The 25062-nt window shown below is 36.5% G+C and overlaps 1 protein-coding gene across 1 annotated transcript in view; it reads right to left on the bottom strand.

Moving 5' to 3' along the window:
* Positions 1 to 25062, bottom strand: part of LOC122814108 (extracellular calcium-sensing receptor-like) — a 172321-nt gene that overhangs the window by 93117 nt on the left and 54142 nt on the right. Inside the window, exon 3 of the mRNA XM_044086723.1 lies at positions 11119 to 11958. Within this exon, the coding sequence (XP_043942658.1) occupies positions 11119 to 11958 (840 nt within the window). The remainder of the gene's footprint in view (positions 1 to 11118; positions 11959 to 25062) is intronic.

Raw genomic sequence — 25062 nt, 5'->3', positions numbered from 1 at the left:
TAGCCTAGCACTTGTCTATGAAACTATGAACCTATAACATACCTCTCCAGATGTGATTTACAGCTATGCTTCTTTATGCATATAGTTTGCAAAGAACTGGATCACAATGGTGGCATTGGTCTTGTACAGTGCAGCATTACCCTGTGGTATACTTGTAAAGTTAATCTCATAAAGAGGTGAACAGAAGGAGTTAGATAATGGAGAAGTATGCTGCATATACTATTTGCATTTTTGTTAGCGTATGATGGTATTTTAAAGATGTGTATTTTTGCCATACACTTGCTATCTCTCATTAAACAGAGGATTATGATTGAATCTCCTGATGTAACCACATTCTTATGTGTGCAGTATATAGATACCAAGAAATTCACCTTGAGATTGAAGCTTGAAAGGTGAATCTTTGCATCCTTGTCAAGAACACAAAATGGAAGGTAACAGTCAAAGATCCAATCATAATTCTCTGTGTTACATGGAGCTTCATATGCTCCACATCCTACTTGTTACAGTCAAAAAAAGCCAGAGTCTTTTGCCAGCTTTCTAATCCATAAAGCACTTAGTGAGAGTTGTCAAAAGCATATCTTAACATGTTGTCCTCTGTTAGGGAAAGAAAGATAAGGACAGATACTGGTGCAGACAACAGGCAGAAAGAAATCTGCTTTTAATTCTGCCACTGTCGTTTGTTGGCTGCTACTGACATGTTTTATTGCTTAGCATGATATCCAGTCTTAACAGCTTAAGCAGTGGTGCTTTGCAATTGTTAAGGTTGGGCCTCACTCTACAGATGCACTTAACGGGTTAGTCTTTTTCATAGTTTCAGATTGTAATCACTGAGCTCCTTACACTACATGTAATACTGACTTTCTTTGTATTCCTAGGTTGACAGTGAAATCGATGTCATGTGATCAGTGCTCTACCCAGGTAAACAAGTTTTAAATGAAAATAAATTCATGTTCTGAGAGGCACAGTAGGTTACACCACTGTAAAATGATTATTGAACAATAGGGCAGCCACTCCCTTACTGGACCCACACAGTTGTTTTTTGCTTACAATTAATTATGGCATACCGCCAAACTGCAATGCTACATACACCCATCTAGTACTAAATCTGGTCAGGAATGTCTATATTACAACAGAATGCTCATTTCCATTCTTCTCTGCTTTGTGGCTTAAACTGCTTATGAAAGAATGCATCCCTTTATCTTATTGTATAGCACTAATGAGAACGGCGTCATTATGAACTGCACAGTGGTAGCACTATGTCATTGTACATTTCGTAAGAAATTATGTCATTTATGCCTCATTGCGCAATTCTTCAAACTGCTCAAGTATCAAAGTCACTATTTTATTATTTCTGAAAGGTCACTCACATATGTTTAGTTGTATTTTATAATGACAGGATAAATATAAAACTCGAAGTGTAGGGTGTTGTAACTGTAATTTTAAAATAAATTTCACTGAAGTGCGTAAAGAATAAATAACACATACAAACCACTTAATATAGGAATGAATTATAAAATGAATAGCCTAAATATGCAAACAATAAATAACACATACAAACCACTTAATATATGAATGAATTATAAAATGAATAACCTAAATAAAAGAACTCAAAATATAATGCAAATGTTTCTTTTTTTCCTGAAATATTAAGTTTAAAAACACAAACAGATGGGATAGAGATGTTATTTCCATTTATCATTTTAATTCAATGTAGTAAGTTTACTTCAGTTAGGCAGACAGGTCATTGACTAGTGACAAGTTGCAAAAATAGGCAAGGTTCCCACAGGGGTAGAAAGAGCAAATTGGAAACTTCTCATGGAACCTGCTTAACAACCTAAGCCAATAATGTTTACGGTCTAAATGCTTTGGTAGGAGAAATGTTAAAATGAGTGGATGTGAGAAGAACTAGCTGGGGAGGAATGGATGAGGCAGCTTATGATACTTAAACCATTTCAAAGTGGGGATGATGGCAGATGTACAATATAAGTACTTCTCTTAGTGAAGGCCAAGGATCACAACATTTGTAACCATACCTCTCAAATGTACCTCATTACACGGAACGTACCTCATTTGGGGTCTTAAAAAGTTCATGTCCCTCGAAGTTCCTCAAAGTTCCACATTGAAATAGTCTGTCACACATTCAGTGTTAGGAATTTTTTAAGTGAAATCCATGGTAAATAGAAATTAATCATATTCATTCATTAAATGATCTTCTTTATAAGTAAAACCAGCATATTTTAACCATCCAATGACCTTCCTAGTTGAAGTTGTTAGTTAGCCATAAGTATCTGTTCCACATTTTGCCCATTTGTTCCACATTATGAAGGTGAGTGTTCCTCATTTTGGTGATGGAAGGTTGAGAGCTATGCTTGTAACTAGGGACTCTGGGGAATGTGGTCAGTCATGATGTGCATGGAAGCAGACATTTATCTTAAACTGGACATACAGGGTACTGAACTGTGGGGTTCACCCATCATGGGTGAATTAGGAGCATACAAAAAGTCTAATAAGCACGGCTTGACATCTATGACCCCAACTCTTGCCTCTCCCTACTAGTCTCCCAGGATGGCTGGGGTCAGGAGGTATAAATGGTCCTGTAGAGGCTTGATGGTCATACAGGGAAATGGAACTGCCAAAAAATGTATATAAAACTTATAGATGCACTTTTACCATTTTATTTCTCTTTCCTCATCTGAGACATTTCTGTATATATCCTGATGAGGAAGGATAGTATCAGCTGAAAAAGGTTTCTTGATAGTTTTAAGGGGGAGTAGGAGTCTGGGGTGTCATTAATTTCAATGGAAGGGAAAAGTAATTGTTTGAAGAGATGTACTGAACCATTTACATTAATTAGCAAGCAAAAGCAAAGAAATGTGCTATAAACACAGTTGCAGAAAACATTTACTCTAAGCACAAAAAACAGAAACTGTTTGATGTTTCATAAGGAAGCAATGCACTGACCTCCACTGTACCACCAGTCCACACAATGGCTGTTGAATGATCAAGTCTGATTTGTTGATCCTTGGTGACCCAGAATTTGAAAATGCCTACATTTGTAGTCTTTATTGTACCATTCAAGAAGAACTGCCAATTTTGAATGATATACTGAGTAGGCATGTCTCCTTCAGTGTCAAAAAACACTTCCTGGCCTGCTGTATTCATAAAATGGACGTTCCTGATAATGCTGAAAAGCTGAATATGAGAAAAATAAAAGTCTCCATAGCAAAGCAACATGCTTATCTCATTTAATAATCAACATACAAAGTATTTGAAAGTTTGAATACAATTATTGCTACTATAGCCGGCCTTATGATGTTCTAAAATAATGTCGAGGTTATTGCTACGCTAACAATAATGCAAGAAAAGATGTATAATGTACTAGATTGCTGTGCAGCCTGGTTAAAATAAATCTGTACTAGACTGCTGTGTAGCCTGGTTAAGATGAATCTGTACTAGATTGCTGTGTAGCCTGGTTAAGATGAATTTGTACTAGATTGCTGTGTAGCCTGGTCAACATGAGGCTGCACTAGATTGCTGTGTAGCCTGGTTAAGATGATTCTGTACTAGATTGCTGTGCACCCTGGTTAAGATGAGGCTGTACTAGATTGCTGTGTAACCTGGTTAGGATGAGGCTGTACTAGATTGCTGTGTAGCCTGGTTAAGATGAATTTGTACTAGATTGCTGTGTAGCCTGGTTAAGGTGAAGCTTAAGACTTGAAAGGTCATGTGTATTGTATTAATCCATATATTTTCATGTATTACTGTCCTAAATCATTATGAACCTTTGTGGATGATTTTGTTATGTATGCAAGTGCAGCTATGCAAGTCACGTGAGATGAACTATATCAGTAACATTCCTCACACTATATAATAAGCTTTCACTTGTTCACCTGATATGTATTATGTGTTGAGTCATACAGTACTGGCAGTACTGCATAGAAATGTTGTTTACATCTGCTGAGCAAAATCAAGATGGAAGAGAAACAGAAGTAAAGGAATCATTTCTGTACTGAATTTAAAATACTTAATATATTTACTATAGAAAAAACTGCCCCTTTTTATATGCTCTATATTTACTAAATGTCCTTCATACTCAATGCCTCATGATTTGAATAAACTATCCACTGGCATTTTTGTACTACATTAAAATCCCAAAAATTATCTCAGTTTCAAAAGGAGAAATATAAAAATCTACCTTCCATTACTTCTAAACTCTGCTTTTCAGAGGCAGAAAATAATAATATCTTAGAGACAAACAAGTCCACAAGCTTGATATTTTACCAATCAATAAGTGCTAATTTTCAGAGCTTTGCCTTCCAACTATTTACATTTAAAGAGTGCATGTCTCCAAAGCATCTTGTTTTGTTTTCCTATTAGCAACTGTTTCCCAGTGGACAAATGAAGTCCAATTTTCTTCACTCCTTCAATTTACCTGAATCATCTTTGTTTACACAATTATCTCCTGGACAAATAAATGACCAGAACCCTAGGTATTATAATAAATACTAAGGTCAGTACCATTTTGGTTATGCCTATTTGAATTTTTCCTTTCTAGATCAAAAGTAGTACCATAAAAATCATTAGAAAATTGAATAAGCATCTTCTTATTTTAAAGCAAAAACATTCTTGGTGAAATCGTATGGCCTATTAATATGGTAATATAACCATAACTGTGTTCCGACTCCACACCTTGTGTAGATACTTACAGAGTCAGTAAGAGTTAACATATACCTACTTGTTTCCCAAATGAAATGGCGTTTTTCCTTACATGAAGTACATATTCTATCAGGATATTCTTTTACCAAATACATAGCACTGTTGTAAATATATCTATATAGTCTCTGACCCTCATGCTCTTCATTCTTTAATAGTCATTACATTCAGCATATAGCACAATTTAGGATTAAAAAAAAACAGATATTTCCTAACCACTAGTCATAATTTTGAGTTTTTTTCCCCCTAATACACTGAACAGTCTCATAAGAATGGTACCTTTAGTGATGGTCTCAGCCTTTAAAAAACTTAAATCAACTTCCTTTTATTGCTGATAATTCCAAAAAATAAAAATCACACTATGGCTGCTGCTTTTTATAAGCTGATATTATAGCCAATCAATCAACATAGTCCAGTGCAGCTTCAAACCCAGGTCATAGTAAGGTACTTTAGGTATATGAATTTGAGCCTGAGCTTCATGTGCCACAAAAGCTAAAGGAAAAACAACTTTGTAGCACAACAAATGCCTGTCAGGAAGAACAATAGCTTTCTTGCAGCCGAGAAATTTCCTGGTCTATAGAAACAGCTGTATTTGCTCTTTTTTAATTTCTCCAAATCTTTTGGGGTTTTAATAGCATGACGGGAATGGACCCCATTCCTAAGTCAAAGTATGATTAAAGTTAATGAAATTAGTATTGTTCAATCTTTGATGTCAGCCAGAAGTGCTCTTCGCAGCACACACAATGTACCCAGTAATGACTCCTTCTCCAATTCGTACGTAGTTACATGTATCGGTAACATATCTTAATATGAGTGTAGACTCTGTTTTTATAAGACCCATTGCTCCTACTACTATTGGAACTGTCTTTGTATCTTTCTTCCACATCACTCTCATTTCTGCCTGCAAAATCCTGATATTTTATGGCTTTGTGTGTCTCTATATGCAAGACACTGCAGTCACTGGGTGTAGCGATTTCAATGATCAGTGCTACCTTTAGTCTTCTTTTCATGGACCACTATATCTGTTTTTTTCACATCTATCTTTTGAACAGTTTATAATGGGTGATCCCATGATGTAGACTGCAGTGTTTTGTATGATGCTTTGTGGCTCATGTTTCCAGTGTTTTTCAGCTACTTCAGTATTATAATATTTGCACAATCCCCAGTGCAACAGTCTTGCCACATTATTATGCTTTTCAGTATAAGTTCTTCTGCCATTAGTATGTCACAACCAGCAACAAGGTGTACAACTGTTTCCAATTCTGTTTTACAAAACCTACAGTTGTTTGTTTCTCCCACATGTTCAATAAACTTTGTAAACCAACATGTATATAGTCCACTATCTTTGGCCACCAATATCAACCTTTTGGTTTGAATATGCCTCTCCTTAACCATTCCTGCATTCGATCCTGATCAACATGAGGTTGTTCCAAGAGCTTTCTATACTTACAACTATATTTATGCATTTTCCACATTTCTTGCCTTCTCATATAATCCTTCACCTTATATTCTTTCTTTTGTTTTTTGGCACATTCAGTTGCTGCCTGATTTTTATCTACTTCTGGTTTGATTTCCATTCCTGCTCGACACCGATATGCTTCTGCTGGACTAAGAAGGGAAGTCATCTTAGATTTATTCTTCTCATGTCTCAAAATTTTCACCATGTTTGGGTCTTGTGAGGTCAGCAGATATGTATGCAGTCCCACAATTGCAGATCTATACATGTAATCAGTTTTAAGGAGGCCCATACCTCCTTCAGAATGGCAAATATATAATCTTGGTATGCACTGATTTTTGCATGAAGCATCGTTCTTGTTTTCCTGTCTAATCTAGCCAACAACTTTTGGGGCGGTCAATCACTTTGAAACTGTAAGTTAGGACAAGAAGAACAAACTGGTTTATAGCTTGAACTTTGTTCCAAGATGACAGCACTGTTTTCAGGATTAATTTAAGTCTTGTAAAATATTTGTTACTGAGTTTTATTCTCCTTTTTTCATATTTTCTTGTTGATCATTCATCAGTTCAAAAAATATTTATATACCCCATCTTGCTCAAGTTCTTTTATATCACATTCTTGTCCCAAGCTGATGCTTTGTTGGTGCTGCAGCTTTCCTGCTTTAAAGGTTAATTTTTGCACATTTACCAAGATCAAATGATATTCTTATATCATCTGAAAAAGTTTTGACAACTTGCAGTTGTGCTTTGAGTTCCTCATCTGATGAGCTATACAGTTTTAAGTCATCGACAAAGAGAAGATGATACGTCTTTATATTTTGTTGTTTTCTGAGAGCCAAATTATAGCCATGACCTAATCTGTTAAGCAAAGAGCTTAATGGGTTAAGGGCAAGGCAAAAGAGCAGCGGTGACAAAGAGTCACCTTGGAATATCACTCTGTGGATTTTATCCCCTAGAATTACAATTTCTCCTTTATCATGGCTTAACTGCAAAGTAGTCATTGTGATGTAGTTTATCAGTGTAGGGCGTATCTTATTTATTTTTAAGCAATCTTTTATCCATGAATGTGGGATACTGTCAAATGCTTTTTTGTAGTGTATTCATGCCATACTTAGATTTTTCCCCCATTTTACAGTCCTCCACTATGACTTTATTTAACAAGTGATCCTTTGTTCCATATGAATTTCTTTTATTGCCCTTTTGCTCTATTGCCATAATTGAGTTTTCTTCTAAATGACTATAAACTCTGTTGGCATCAGTTCCAGTGTATAGTTTATATGTTGTTGGAATGCATGTTATTGGTCTATAATTTTTACAGTAGCTTGCAGGTTCACTCTTAAGTAGGAGCATTGTTTTTCCTGTTGTTAGCCAGGTTGGTGTTTTGGGTGCGTACATAAATAGTTCTTACTCATGGCTAAATCTTCATGAAAAGACGTTAATACTTTTAGCCAGAAGTTAGGTACTGCATCTGGGCCTGGGGTTTTTACAATTAGAGGGTTTTCTTAACTTTGTTTCAATCTCTCTGGCAGCTACTTTATCCCATTTCATATTCTGTACATTTGAACTCCTTATTCTTTCTTTTACTTCTTCTATCAGTTTAGCATCTTTGTTATGTTCAACATGATCTTCACAAATACTTATCCAAAATGTATCTATTTCTTCTTTTTTAGGAGATCTTTCAATTCCTTTTACCTAGTTTCCTAATTCTCTATAAAACTTTTTTGGGCCATCAATAAATTGCTTATGTTGTACTTTTCCTATATATTTATCTGTGTATCTCCTAAGTTGTTCTGCCTGTGTTGATATTTTTAATTTATTATTTGTGATAGTGCATGATAAATGCTGATCCATTATAATACTTCGCATCGCTTTTATCACTTCTTTCTGAGTAGTTTTGTTGATCTGTTGCCTCTTCTATACTCTTCTAACAGTGACACTTCTTGTTTTAATTACTTTATACTTTTCTCTATTTGATACTTCCATGATGGCATTTGATTTCTCCTCATCATTTCCCTTACTACCCTGTGTTCTTGGGTAAGACTTCATATCTGTTAATTTGGCTGCACAGTAATGTATCCTATTTACTTCTGCTATATTTTATGAATCTCTATGGACAGTCCTAATTACTGTGTTCATTTGTTTTTTCAAACTTTTAATTTTTTGGGTTTTATTGACCTTCTGCAGTCTATTTCTTTCATTGATCTTAATATGTCTATCCATCTCTATTAAATCAAGTAACTCTTCACTTAGATCATTTTCTTATAAACTGAGGGCACATTCTTTGGCTGCCATTTCATGCGGGCAATCTATAGAGAGTTCCAGAGCTTTTTCTTGTGCCACTTTCTCTTCAGTTTCACTGTGTGTTATCCATTTATCTTTCATATGGGAACTCACTGGCCTTTCACTCCAGGCTATTGACCATGTCAGAGTTGCCACAGTTTCCTGTTGTTTTCCTTGATGCATAGCTCCAACTGAACCTCTGTACTAATTTCCTGTGGGAGGCTCCAAAATATTTTCGTATGTCAACTGATTAGATGCTTTCTGCTCCACTGGTTTCTCCTTAATTTGGGTGCCCATTGCACTATCCTGTTGTGTTGTTAACTGAGTTACATCTTCTACAGTAAAGCCTTCACTTTGCAGGTAATCCATAACTTTAGTTTCTATTTCTTTAACTTCTCCATTACTAGTCCTCTTTTCTACTTTTCTTCTTTGTTTTCTTATTTTTTTGAATTGTAAAATTTAACATATCTGGGTGTCTTTGCCTGTATTTCTCTTCAAATATCTTTGGTGCTGCTCTTTTTGCATTGATTAGTTTTGCTTTCTCCTTTGCATAAATATTACACCATATTAAATCTCTTTTTCATTCCCATTTCCACATGTCTTCTTCAGATGACTCTCCTGCTCCTCTTGTTTCTCCTTACATTGGGGACTAGTTGTTCCATCATGCTGTGATACGACCTATGTTAGACATTCCACACTGAATCCTTCACTTCACAAATATTTCATAACTTCAGCTTCACTGTAGTGTATAAAGGTGATTTACTGTACCAGCAGGCACCAGCATACACTTTTACTTCTGGTCAGTCCCTTATATTGAATGTCACTGCAATTATTTCTGCCTTTTTCTTCCTGATGGCATGATGATGAGGATACACTGTTGTTATCTATATCAGGCACCTTGACAACAAGCTTCAGATTCTCAGCATCAGATCCTTCCATAACCTCAGCCCACAATGAGACTGAAATACTGACTTGTAAACTAAAACATTGGCCATTTGTTTTAATGTAGCTTTAGTGAACCCTCCTTGAGTCAAGATAATTTCTTCCACAGACATATCTACATTCAAAACTGTAGAGCTTGCCAAAGAATCTCTCGTATCTCTAACAGCATGACTGCAGCACCATCTGAACAGTAAGGGAATTTCCCCAGTGCCAGTGCCAGTATGAATGTCATCACAAGTACTCCCCAAAAATAAACCAAACACCTAGTGTGGCTAATCTGATCAAGAAAATAAATAAATTAATACTGCTGTGGAGATAACAGTATGTGAGCAGCTAGGTCTGTAATAACCAATGAAGGATTTCTTCACTGATGTGGATACAAAAACACTGGGAAAATCAAAAGTGCAATACAGAAATGCTCACACAGGACAAAATCTGTTATGCCTACTTTACCTAAGTTGCAGATATGAATAAAATAAACATTGTTGTCAATCATGAAAGTATTTGAAAATACTATTACACTGATTATGCATTTGCCATATTTACGTGTCGTGGATTTTCATGCATCACACGTTTCAGTGTTTCCCTAGGAAGACACACAAACATTTCCTGGAATGTGTTTAAAACATGGAGGATTTGGATAGGACTATATTAAGTTTCTATTTCTTAAAATCACACATGGCACAGACTATATTACCGATGTTTGGAGCCACAAGTCATGAGAGGCATGTAGGATAGTTTTGCTGACATCTATTTATAAGCGCAACTGAGGTACAGAATTCATTATATAAAACTCAAGAAACCTAGGGGAATATAATGATTATTTTTTATGCAACAGAAAAAAAAGTTGAGGTTAACATCTGGGGCTTGATTCCAAAAGACTTGCTCTCAGTGTAAATGACCATTTACACTGAGAGCAGGTCTTTTGGAATCTGGCTCCCAATGTAAGCCTGTTTATAGAGAGGTCTTACCCTAAAGTAAGCCAATTACACTGACAGCAACTCTCTTAGAATCTGCCCCATAATCATATTAGAGACATACGGCATTCCTATTTGAAGTTAAGAAACTAAAGCCTGACATTATATGGAAACAATCAATTACTTACATAGTCAGTAAGAGTTAACCTATACCTTGTATCAAATGTAATTTATATGTTTCTATATCCTTCAGAGTGCTGGCCAAAAAAGAAGAATATATAAAAACTCCTTGTATAAAATACAAAAGTATTCTTATTTTCCTGTAGCAAATCTTTATTAAGTGAATTTGTAGACATAACACTTCAGAAAAATAAAATAACTGATTATAGTGAGCTAAAACATATTTATAAAGTAAACTTCTGTGAATGTCAGTGTGAAAGAGGATACTTGTGAACTTGTGTGTATATACATGCAAGGTATTGAGAGAAAGAGTGTGTGCGTGTGGGTGTGTCTCTGTGTGTGTGTGTGTGTGTGTGTGTGTGTGTGTGTGTGTGTGTGTGTGCACGTGTGTGTGTGTGTGTGTGTGTGTGTGTGTGTGTGTGTGTGTGTGTGCATGAGGGTTCGTGTCTAAACATGTTCTGTTCTGTGCTTTGATTTGATGTGCAATTTCTTTCTACTTTTATTTCAAATAAAACTTTGGATATGTATGTTATTTTCAATATAGTACCTAAATTATGTTCCATATTACATAATATACAAATGCTAGTTTTCCTAATTTTTCATACTGTTAGTTATAGAAATTATCACTTGCCTGCCATGGTAGAATGTTTCCAATGTCAGGACATGTTCCATTTTTTAATAGCTGACCCCTGGTGTCACATAGCAGCAAACTGTGCACTGCATATGCCAGTGCATAGACTGCATTATAAGCATTAATAGCATCACGGAAGTTATACAGGTCATACATGGAAGCATTTAGTGCCTTAAGGTTTTCTGCACCAGTACAAAATATTGCTCCAGTAACTGTGTCAAAACCTGATACTGAGATATTTTGTCTGTTTGGCCACTTGCAGTCAAAGAACATCTCCCAAAACAAGGTAAGAAAAGAATCACCAGGTGAGTTTAATGGATTTAGATTATACACAAAATCCTGGAAGCCAGGAATTTCAGGGCTGTACTTTGCCAGCCCTAGTGTGCCATTTAATGTCTTCCAGATGCCCTTGTACTGAAATATATTAGAGTTACCCCATTGAGTTGTAGCAATCCAGACTCTGTCAGTGATGTTCTGAAAGATAACTTCCTCCATTAATGGTATTAGGTATTGCTGTGTAGAATAAACAGTTATTACCTTAACAGGTGATGATTTGATCCTTTCAACAATATGACGCAATCTGCTCTTTGAATTGTAGGTGGGTAGTGTTTCCAAAAAAGCTACGCAAAAGCCTCTTTTAGTGACTTCTTTTATCTGATCAAGGGCACCTTGTTGCCCACTATCATTATCAGATGCAATGATACCTATCCACGACCAACCAAAATGTTCCATCAGGCGACCAATACCAATGGCTTCCACTGTCAGGTTACTTATAGTACGAAGAAATGAAGGAAACTGATACTTATCTCCCAGAAGTGGCAGTGTGGAGCCATAACTGATCTAAAATTAATACAGATGTCAATAACATTGTTACATTTGACTTACTTTTTTTAAAGATTGCTAAACTACAATGGAGCTTTTTATACTTATGAATTAAATGCTACAGCCTGTAAAACCAAAGTATGATGAATGGGATAGCTTGATGTTACTGAAGACTCTGATTACTCAATCCTGATACTAGAATATCTTTGTTTGGGATTGGCATTCAAAACCATCGGAACTATGATGGACACAATATGATAATGATTTCTGCATTTATACCCGGTGTAAAGAAAATTATGGGTGCATGTGTGCCCACATATGGCATTAAGCACATGTGCATACAAGTAAAATTCTTGTTTGCTTGTCTTTGTAATAATAGTTCACAGTCACTCTACAGTCAGCTTCCCTTACTTTCATTTGATTTATGGTGTTTTGCATGTCAAAGACTATGAAAGAAGCTATGTTTCTGATGCATTTTAATTTAACATTTGTCTTTTCAGTGTAATCAGGAATTTGTCAGTTTATTACATTTTTTTCATGTTATTCTCCTGCAGTAATCTACTTATTAATAGTCGGTTTCCTGAAAATTCCCCAAAAGCCAAAACATTGAAAGTCATGTTGAAGAAGAAAACAAATGACACTGCTTTGGAAAATCACAGGACTGTGTGTGACCAGGAATATAAATGCTTTATTTTTAAAATTATTAACTGTACTGTATTGTACCGTATCAGACTAAATCCGGTCATTAAAAATATATCCCTACTTCATAAATGCTGTACTCAGTAAGAGATATTTGTCTTCTCCCATAAATATGTATTAATGCTTGTGGTGCCACACAGACTTTAAATGTGACAGCAATGTTACCTTTTCATTATGACCCTGAACACAAGAAGAAGAAGACCAGTAGCCACTGCAGTAGTGTGACATCACCACTCCAGAAGTCTTAGAGTTGCTGCGTAAAGTGAGACGTGCTGGGATTCATTAGCAATCATGTAAGTGATGAGCAGCAGTGTTACTCATATATGCATGCTGATCATTGCACCTACACATTTGTACGCACATTTTCATGGCCAGTAATAGTGTCCATGGCCTTGGAAAGGAGCTTGCAAGCATAAGCATAGGATGAAAACAAAATGGCTTACCTATAGGCAAATCTCAGATATGAGCATGTGTTATAGCTCAGAAAAATGAATGGCATGGACAATGAAAGAATACTGAAGAAGGGGAAATGAAATGCGTGAATACGTGTTTTATAACGCATAATTATTTAATATGGAAGGAGAAATGGTAAAGTGTACGCATATATTGTAGGAAAATATGCTGAAGTATCAAAGTAGCATGTCTGACATAAATCCTGCAATACTGATACAATGATAATCAGTGTCAATGACGACACCAGAGTCAGGCACATAAATAAAAATGTACATGCTAAAAAAGGGTGTGAAAGGGATATAAAGCTACAATGTTACAGAGGGTAGAGAAAATGCCATATACATGTTAATAAGATGCTGAGTTAGTATAACAGCAAGGACACAAGACGCATTATGGGATGAATCCATATACTGCAGTTATGAGATGCATATACTGGCAATTTAAGTGTGCAAAATGACATCAGTGCTGTATTCTCCACTTCAGTATGTACGCATGAGAACAAATGGACCTCACATCTGTAATGTCAGGTACATCAGATATGGGCATGTTTTTGTAAACAAATGTCAGTGTCATCCATAGGAAAGGGGGTTTATCACCTATGAACATGTAATATTCAAGAAATTGTTGTATAGTTATGTAAATGCTGAATGGTAATTTAGTAACACACAGCATACATAAGAGACAAATGACAACACAGATCGGATGACATGTCATGATTTCAAGTTTTCCATTTCTGATTTGCAAACATCTCCAAATCATTATACTGGGCATGATCAGATGAATTTGCAGGGAACAGTAACATAACAGTAATTCAACAGAAGTAGCACCCAAGAAAGTGTTGCAACAGAGGACCAGTCACAGTGTCTGATGGTCTGGCAGCATGCTATACAGTAAGAAACTTTTATGGAATAACTTATCTATCATTAAGATGTATAGTGTGACAAAAATGATTGTAATAATAAAGAAATGCCCTGATAAAGACATGCAATACAGAGCATAATTATCTTGGGAATAGGTATTGCCTGTGAACAATGAATGACATAATAAACATCTGCATCATATTTATTTTCTAACCCATGTCACAACAGATGACAGAGAGATTTATAACAATCATGGATGCCACATAAATCTCTCTCTCTCTCTCTCTCGCTCTATATATATATATATATATATATATATATATATATATATATATATATATATATATATATACGTATACATATATATATATATATATATATATGTATATATATATATATATATATATATATATATATATATATACATCAATCATGTCATATAAAACAACCTTGAAGGGATTACAGCACTCTCCTATCCCTTTGAGTGTGTCATATCTATTGTCTGTAAAACACTACTGTTTGACACATTTGTCTGACAGACGGCTATTACCAGATTCAAATCCACCGAGAGGAATAGCAGCAATATGTTTTGTAGAACATGTAGGAACATCTTTAAGCTGTGTTACTCTGATTTATTAAATTATCATCATTAATCTGTCATGCCCGAGGTTGTGTGGGCATTTGAAAGAAATGCGTAAATGGGCCTGCCTTCGTTGAAGGTTGAACGTCAAGCTGGCACCTCGGCGTTCGTGAAAATCTACTGCCAATCATTAGTGGACCGGAGTTCTGCTGTGGCGGCCCCTAACCGGGAAAAGCCGAAAGACAACAACAACAATCTGTCATGCTCTGTACAATAAAGTACTTGTTACAGGGAGAAATAATGGGTAGGACAGTGCAATGAACATAAATACATTAACAGGATGAGGTTGGCTTAATAAATCTCCCTGTTGGAGCTGCAGTGCTTTTGCAAATGATGTCTTGCTGCACTACTCAAATGGTATGTTAGTGAAATGATGTATATGGAGAGAAATACAGATGTTTGCAATTAAGTGTATGACAGGAATATGAAATGTCATGATTAATACATTGACCTACAGCTGTAAATAAACCTATTACACTATGGAAAAATATCAGTCTACAAACACAGGAACTTCTACTTTATTACATTCAGCAGCCTAAGAACTGTTACAGTAACTGTTTCACAGTGCTGCCTTTAGACTGCATTTACTCTGTATTAGCATAACACAGGGGATTTAAGTACATTTGTGTGAAAGTAACCAGTCCACTGCAGATTAAACTGAAATATTCATCTTTTGCAGTAAGAAGTTAAACGGCATTCATTGTCACTCAGCATTGCTGCTGTCTACCAACCTCTGCACAAATTCCAAGGACATAAAGTGAAAGCTTTTCCATGGGCTATTTCTGGCCATAGGTGTTGTGCAGGAATTTATTTTTTGACTAGATTAAATGTGTGAAAAAGAGGTATTTAGGACAGTGGTGAAAATGTGGAAGGAAACATGGTAAATAATACAGGAATTTGCAGGAGGGTCATGGCAGGGCATCATTGCTATCCACTTCTTCACAATATAAATGTACAATTGTACACGCAATTTCACGACTTTGAAGAGTCACCATACCAGTCATGGTAGACAACAACAGAATAATGCTGTACGGCCAACTAGACCAAATCATGAGACTCAAGATGGCACATAGGTAAAGTGGAGATCAATTTATGGGGCATAATTTGTTGGGTGGAACAGGTGCCCATTTTTTAAATGTTTTTGAGAGATAGAGGAATGTTGGAAAGGGTTCTTAGGAATAATCAGGTAAGGTAGGTAGGGTAGGTTAAGAAGCATGCACAGACATACAGGACATACCCATCAGACAGGGATGGTGATGGATAAAAAAGGTTGGGGACACCATGATAGGGATATAGGTAGGGGACATCAGAGGTATACCCACATCCAGCTTGTGAGCAGTGAGAATCTAGTCCTCACTCACAGAACTGTCATCACTGTCTCCTGCAGCAGCTCACTGGATCAGTGCTGGATGTGGCATCATCTTTGCAATCCAATACAGGACCTTTTCAACCCTGCTGATATGTGATCCAAGGCCCATCTGCATGATATCCTCTATCAGCCCTAACATCTCCAGCTAGATAACAAAATCATCACATCCCTTTCTACTGCTCCCAGAGGGTATCACTGCAACAACAGCCAGGGCACAACTACCTGATGCAGGTGGAGCAGGTAGGCCAGGAGTTGTGGATGCAGCACTGACAGGTTGTGACCCCAAAGTGCTGGGTGTCTGTGCTCCCATCTGTGGATGTATGGCAGGCAGAGCTGCAGTGATTGGTCTACCTCTCTGTGCTGCTGGTCATTTATTTTTCAGCAGTAATGTATGAAAAATGCAGATTGTTAATAAATTATAAACCCCTCCAATAAAAAAATAATAAAAAAGAGAGAGAAAGCATAAAGGAAGACAAAAGGTGATAGTTAAAGACATGGTACGTCACAGTACAGTATTTTTTCAATAAACTTTGTTTGTCAATACATAAGCAATTATGATAATTTACTATTGTGCACCTTTGTCACATCCATATATGATGGAAATGTATTTATGTGTCATACAACAGACAAATCTCACTGTTATGATATAACAAAGACAGGCCTTTTTTTCCCAAGATGGACAGGAAATACACATTCCAATGAAGTAATTGCAGTTACCATAATTTGCTTCTTCCTGTCATAGTATTGCTGTTAATATTTTATAAATATTTATCCAGTAATAAAAGTAATTGCTGCTTCTGGTTATTGAACCCACATACAGTTAAGCTGCTGTCCACATTGCCTAATGCAAGCAACAAGAGTTATTGTGGAAGGTGTGCATGCTTGAGAGGAAGGTTGAGGTATGCCTTCTCAAGATGCTATTGCTTGAGGGAATGAAAATAAATTTCTGGCTTGAATTTGGACCAGAGCCATACTTACCTCATGCTTTTCTGAGGCGAGTTAATCTTTCCTGGTGTGCCTCAAGGTTTGTAGCTATCTCCCCTGTAGCTGGTCAGTGCAAAAAGCAAAGAAATATAAATGATGCATAATGAGTACCTGCATTTACTGGCTGGATCATTAATGTCATATCATAGACAGGTGATGGGTCAGTATACTTATACAACTGAGGGGTGTTTGAAGTCCAAAATTTAGCCTCTCATTGATTTAGGATGTCCTGCTTGCCCTTCTTAGGGTCACTATAGTGGGAAAGACTGTTACCCAGTGTATGGAATTCCAGTTACACTGTAGACAGCCTTGGCTAAGCTACTCCAAGTCTTAGCCTTACATTGCAGCAACCGACGGCTGTAATGTTTCACAAGGAGTGCCATAAATATCCTGGACTCCTCAACTCCTTACCTCTGTGCTCTAAATTTAGCAGCATTCTCTTCCTCACCAGTCATGTCTGCAAAGGTCAAGCTAACAAAAAAATGTCTGAACTGGCAGTAAGTTCAGATATTGTAGTTAAGAAGTTCTGCATAAAGATGCATAGCACAGTCAACTGCATTTGTGCAATTGAAAGCAGATGGACTCCTTGGCACTACTTATAGCACACAGCAGTAAAGGTGTGAAACATAGCATTGAGCTTTGCCATGTGTGGTGCTCAACCTATTAACAAGGTTCCATTGTTCAATAAAGGAATGCTTAATGGCACAGAGTTTAATCCTTGCAGTTTGGAAGGAAATAGAGGATGCATTGAGACATATTGTGATGTTGGGGTTTACACAATGTAAAAATATTGTTGTACCAGCTGTGAATTGAACCCATAGGATAAAGTATGCAAAAATTGAAAGTTAGCTTATTAAAATGGCATTTTCCCAGGAGAACTACTTTTATGCATGGAAATTAGACATATACTAAATTTGGAATGGATGGAGATACACTTCAGAGAGGCTTGCATGTGTGTGATTCTAATTAGTCCTGGGAATGCATTCTTATGTAAAAGTCAGTATTTATGTTTGTAAATAGATTTTAGATTGATGCAGTTGAATGAGCTGAGTAATACAGGTTGGGGTATTTTACATATATAATTCACTAGACATACCTGTCCTAAACACACAGGCAGGATATTTTGCCTATCATACATATGCAAGTAAATTTTTTAACTAAATACTATCAATGTCATGTTTAAGAAACTGAACACACATTAGCTTAAGGTTATATTTGTAGCATCAATGATGCATGCTAACTAGAAAAGTTTAGGCTCATAGATTGATAGGTTGGTACTAGGCTATCAGCCCTAGGGCCTATACAAGCCTAGCCATAATAATTTCCTGGCTAGTTATGTAAGCATTACTGATACATTGTTTGCAAGAAACATGTTTAATATTATTGTTTTTATTTTTACACAGTCCTAATCAAAATAATGTGAGAAATGGGATTCTTACAACCTTTGGAAAAGCATCTTTTAGCTAGATTTGAACTCTTAATCATCTACACTAGTTATCTAGCCTCGCTATACTTCTGCCGCACAGATAGGTATGTGAGAGGTGAATTTTCTCCATTCAATACTCTCCAGAGTGCTGAGGAAAATGTAACATTGCCAGCCATGTTTTCCTTAGATAGTGAACCCTGTTTGCATGCTGCCAAGTAGAGACAAAATGCAGGTTAAAAAATACATACTACATATTGGGAAGAAACAAAATGTGATTTCCAAACAGGACTTGAAAAACACATCATGTGTTTTTTTTTTTCTCATTTCACATCAGTTGTACCATTTGCCACAGATAAAGTTACCCGACAGATATATTTTCTTCAACAATTACTTTCCAGAATGCTTCTGGCCACACATTGCCACCAGGTATGTTTGTGTGATATAAGGCAGATTAAACTAAATGTTTCACTTTTTTCCTTAGGTAGGGAGCCCTGTTTGTATGATGTCAAATGAAAAGCAAATGCAAATAACAACAAGAACAAAAATTATATATTGTGATCTCTAAACATGGTTTGAACAATGCTTCATATGCCTTATTTCATTCAGTTGGCTTCAGCCACAAAACTGGACATCTGTCAGGTGAATTATCCGCAGTAAGTGCTCTCCACGTTGTGGAGGGTTGCACAATGATGCCAGGCATATTTGTCTTCATAAGGCAGCCAAAACTAAATTTTTCACTTTTTCCTTAGGCAGTGAACTGATTTTGTGTGTTTTTGAGTGGAGACCAAATGGAAAAGGCATTAGAAAAAATATATGATAAAGAAGAAAGATGGCAGTAAATTAAACACAATAAATAGGAATATGTAACAATGACCAGAGCAAGAAGTGCATTCAAGTGACACATTCAGCCTTCTCACATCTCATTGCAACATCAGAAATGTGCATTGTGGAACGCACTGCCAGACTTGTAGTTAAAGACAAATAATGCAAAAGGTGACAGACAAAAGCTCACTTATTGTTAATAATAGTACCAAGATTTGCTTGTTAGACAATAACACAATGGTATCACAAAATGTGGTTAAATATGTATTCAGACCAACTTCTGTAAAATCATTGAAGTGGATGCAAACCTTGCATCAATCTTCCTTTTTCTTTTAGTTCACTTCACTTACGCCTTGTCCCACAGAGAAAGTTATTGGACAGCTGTATTTTCTTCACTGAGTGCTATCCAGAGTGCTGACATCTGTGCAATGCTCCCAGACTTGTGTGTGCTACATAAGGCAGTCTAAACTAAAATTTTCATTTATGTCCTTAAGCCATGAAAACTCATTTCACACTGCCAAGCAGCACATGCAGAAGGAAACATGTATCTGAAACATTCAAGTAACTTTTTGGGAACAACAACTTGAAGACATGTGAAATGAATCACAGTGAATTTCCAAGAAATGAGCACAGCTACTACTGCATTACATTGATACATTCAGCCTTCTCACATCTCATTGCCATATCATTACTATCATGCATGTGTTTCACTATTAGGACTTTAGCTAATGTCATGAGAATGGGAGATGGCACAGGGAACAGAAGAAATGCTTTCATTTTTCACACAGCCAACATAATATTGACATAATTTCAAAGGACCTGTCACTTTTAGCCAGTACTGACCTTACTTGAGTTTCCCACATCAACACTTCAGCACATCCATACATCAAAATGAGTGTCAAGATTTAGTATAAACTCCCTCAGTAAAATGATCTGTGAAGAGGTTTCAAAGCTAAAATCACCTGTACTATTTTTCTAGGTTATAAATATTTACACATTATTCCACACAGATAGGAGTGTGATAACTTCAGTTTCTTTACTCATTACTGTTCAGACTGCTGAAGAAAGTTAAGCAATGTCAGTCTTCATTGCACTCTTGATAGCAGCCTACATAAAATATTTAGTTTTTACCATGGTTAGTGAAATGACATTCACTGCTACTGACCACTGCCAAATGGCATGCAAAAGATAAAAGGAAAAGAAATAGTGATCCAATACTTTACATGTACAGTTCAGATGTTTAAGCAACTTTGTTATCTTGCAAAGAGAGCCTGTATGGATGTGAACATTCAATCTAGGGTAGTAAGAAAAATCAATTCAGAGTGTCGCCCACAGCTGCCTCAGACAAAGACATATATTAGCATGGAAAAGGTGTTTAGATGCACTGATAATGTAACATTGTATCAAGTGCAATAGAAAGTAGTTATGACAGTTGTCCTTTCTCATTTGACAGCAGTTAGAATACCCATGTAATCACACAATATTAAACAAAGAATGCAAATATTACAGGTATATTTCTTTCTGTCTTTATGGTGTCTCATTCCCTTATCTATGCTCTCTTAAGAGAAATGCTATCTCTGTTTTATTGCATATGTTATTTGTGTCAAAGCTTAAAGTACTCCCTTGAATATGAACATTTCTTACTAAGGAACAGTAACTGTGGTTATTAAATCCAGCATTTGAAAGTTAGGACTCTCTCTCTCCTAAATCACTCAATGTATTTTCAGACTTTTGGATAAGTCTCTTCTCCCTGAGACACCCTCAGTAGATGCACATCAGAGATGACTGTCTATGAAAGTTGATTGTTCCAGCAGTCAGATTAATCATATATACCTGCAAGCCATTAGCAGGCAACACATCTCAATGTTTGTCCTTTCATTGCTAGGGAGTGTGGCTATAATTGTATAGGTCCTTACACCATATTTACATTCTCTACACTTAGTGCAGATTGTGGTATTCAGGAATGCTAATGATTTTACTCCTCATTTGCATACTCACGGGGCTCACAGGACTGACACTGCACTATATAAAGGTAACTGTGTAGCCAATGCCCTTGCATTGTACTGGGGAAACTGTTTTGATCCAAAAAGCTTGATACTGCTATATAAACATGACAAACAGCTACTTTCTACACTGCTAATTGTCAGGGTGGGTTAGTATTTATTACATAATGTTTTTAGTGAAAGAAGAATTGCATTGGCAACTCGAAAGCATTTTTTATCTTAATGTTTTTTATTTATCCCTTTCTTTTGCCAATTTTGCAATAGCCATGACTCAGTTACAAAAAGTATGCTACAAAATGTCCTATATTTTTTTAGTTTTTATTTATTTATTTATTTGTTTTTTGCACAGTTATTGCAGATGAATATATTACAACTTTGTAGGAAGGACTTACATTTTATTTGTGTTATTAGAAAGAAAAATATGTTATGTTGTAGATTTCTACTTGACTGCCCTTCATGGTAGTGGAGATGGCACTTACAATAGTTATCTGACATCTGTAATGCCACACTTTGAATTTTTATTGCTAATCCTGTGATGCATTACATAGTTAAACCTGTATTGTCTGCACTGTAGAACTGTTATAGAATGTGGTTGATATTTGATTTAGAATTTAGTTTTTGTGGGGAGGCTATTCAAAGTTTTTTATAGTCCTTTTAATTTGTTGTGTGCATGGTGGATGAAAGTTTAAATGTAGCATCTCAAGGAAACTCTTGTGAAGTGATGATATTCTTGATAAATGATGATACTCACCCACAATTGTCAGTAGGTCTGAAGAAGTGATAGCTATTATACCCAGGAATATAGGGAGTGCTTTCATTTCTCTGAAACCATGTTTCTGTAACTACACATATATTAATATGTTCAAGTTGCAAGACAGCCTAAGGTTCATGCATGTATTTTTAAGACTCCTGGAATTCAGCAAGGCAACATTAATTGTTCCAAATTAGAATATACTAGGTTAAAATGTCTGCTATATAGACTTGGCCTAAAAAGGCACTATTGGGTTAGCAAAGACTTTCTTCAGAAAGTCAAAGCTTTGGGATGAGAGGTGTAGACCCTTCCTGATGAACAGGAAAGCTTATCAGCCATGTTATCCCAAGTTGACACATACTGGAGCCCCCTAGAATGACACCAGCTAAATAGCCAAATATTAAAGCCAATTATCTTGTGTTTGAATCTAGGCATTATTCTGGATGACGGCATAATACCATTCAAAACCAGTGTATTTCCTGCTTCAATTACATGCATAGCAAGCTCCATCACATTCTTCTGCATGTCTCCCTGAGTAGGACATCTAACATCATTTAACTCCTATATGGACCTCTATTTGGTTGTAATGGTATTTGTCAGGATGGAAGGATCTAAGAGCCTTTATTACATTGCCAATTCTGGTTCCAGAAAGACAGATTTTACCCTATTACTATCAGTTCTGGTGAGGGTAGTCCCCATATGCTTTATAATAGTCACCTATTTCTAAAACAACATTACTATGATTAGATGAAATATAAGTGGGCCATAAGAGCTTGGAGTCTGCACCCTACAGCTATGCTTTCTAGGTGTAGGTGTGAAGAGTGAAGATGGGTAGCTTCCAAGTTAAGTGAATACTTATACCTCTCACATTAATTTATTGTGAGGTAGCAATGAAGAGTTTTTCAGTAAGTATTAGGCAGTAACTACACTGCCTCAAAATACCTATTGCAACCAGGCTGGCTACAGAAGTGGAACAGCTGACTGAGATTCTATACTTCCCAGTGCAGATGAATGGGTACAGGATCGATTAATAACTTACTTTTGGTATAAAAGAGAAGAAGAGGATAACTGACTAGGTTAGGAAAAAGGTGGCAGACTGGGATATGGCTAAAGGATAAAAATTAGCTGTAACTACTGCAATAGTCACAAGTACAAAACATAAATGCAAAAGTGACAGATTATGTCACAGCCTGCATTTAATTGCTGGAACCTGTGTTCTGAGAGACTGCCTTGCAGACTATCTGCAAATATACAGAGCTGAGTATATATTTTTTGGTTATAGAGTTTGTTAATTGTTGCTTAGATCTCTGTTGAAACTGTTGTCTCACTGTTCTGAGAGACTGATCTGCAAATATACAGAGCTGAGCATATTTTTTGGTTTTAGAGTTTGTACTGTTAGTTGTTGCATAGATCTCTGTTGAAACTGCCCCCTCCCCCCATTTTCTGCTGTGTCTTCAGTTGGTATAACTGGTTTTGACAGCTTGTGTGTTATCTAACTCAAGGATCACTTAATTTGACCTGTTAGTAACAGCCTGCATTTAATTGCTGGAACCTGTGTTCTGAGAGACTGCCTTCCAGACTGTAAATATACAGAGCTGAGTATATTTTTTTGGTTATAGAGTTTGTTAATTGTTGCTTAGATCTCTGTTGAAATGGTTGTCTAACTGTTCTGAGAGACTGATCTGCAAATATACAGAGCTGAGTATATTTTTTTGGTTTTAGAGTTTGTACTGTTAGTTGTTGCTTAGATCTCTGTTGAAACTATTTTTTCCCACCCACCTTCCCTATTTTTGGCTTGTAGTTTAAATTTGGTGGCTTTTGCAGTTGCCCGCCCCACTGTAGATTTGATCTGGGACACTCCCCTAGTCCCATCTCTTTACCACATTCTACCTAATAAACTCTTTCTACACTTGCTTTTAGTCCTTTTTAATTTAATTGCATTTTTAAACTGTGTTTGGTCTAATATTGCTACATACTCAAGTGTGCTAGCTTGCACTGCATGCAAATTGTTTTTACTACTGTTTTTGCTACTTTTCTGTATAAATATATAAAAAAAAAACTGTAAGCCTGTTTCCTACCTTTCCTGTAACTAGTGTTCCAGATACAGATTTGCTGTATCCAGGACTGTATGTAAGCTTCTGAGCCCCGCAAGCCTTTCTGTGTTGGAGGGAAGCCTTCTAGCTTATCAGTGGGAGTGGTAAGCACTAGGTAACCTGTCTACCACATAAGGAGTGGTTCTGGCCCAGAAATTGTAGTTATTGGTTGTTCGGGCAATCTCTTCCATCTCTCTCAACTTTCTGATTTGAAAGCCTGCATTTGCACTTGTTTCTGTCCTGTAACTCATCTAGAGCAGATACAGATTGTTAGTTTTAGCACTTAAATTTACTTATTCGTGCTCAGCACTTGTTCAGAACTTGTAAGCACTAAATAAGCTACTAATTATTATAGCACTTAATCTTCATTACCTAGAGGAAAACATTTTTTGTACTTACTTTTCTTACTTGCTTAGAGAAAAACAACTCTTGTACTCACTTTCCTCACTTATCTAGAGGAAAATAGTTTTTTATTCAGGCATGTTCAAGGGTCAGCTCCCAGTGTTCTCTCCTGTCTATCTGATGAATCTGGGCATCTTGAGGCAATGTAGAAATTGCCTCATGTACACAGACAACCCTCTCCTCCTATCACCCAACACTACAACCTATGAGAGATGCACTTATCTAGCCAAACTGGAGGTAAAGCTCTCTCCAACCAAGACTGAACTTGACAGTCACAAGGAGAAGGTAAACATTTGCACCACACCACACTCATCACATAGTCTCACTAAATTTACACCACCAAAATCCACACATAGTAACACAAAAACATTCGCAGAGCTCTCAATAATAATCTGTCTAAGCAACAGGGACCTCCAAAGCAGAAACGCAAGCAACCTCCATCCCCAACACAACCCAAATGACACATAGCACACAGACTCAGTGTGCCACTCAACCACAGCCAATAAGGCAAAACAACGTACCCAACACACTAGTCATAGGTGACTCTATAGTCAGGCACACTGATGTCCCACTCACCAGGCTAAACAAGGAGAAGGTTACTGTCAGCTGTCTGTCGGGTG

Source organism: Protopterus annectens, chromosome 10.part0, assembly GCF_019279795.1.
Source record: "Protopterus annectens isolate FY-2018-M chromosome 10.part0, PAN1.0, whole genome shotgun sequence".
In the NCBI taxonomy this organism is placed as follows: Eukaryota; Metazoa; Chordata; order Ceratodontiformes; family Protopteridae; genus Protopterus; species Protopterus annectens.
Note: the sequence above shows the minus strand (reverse complement) of the source record. Positions and strands in the feature narration are given on the sequence as shown.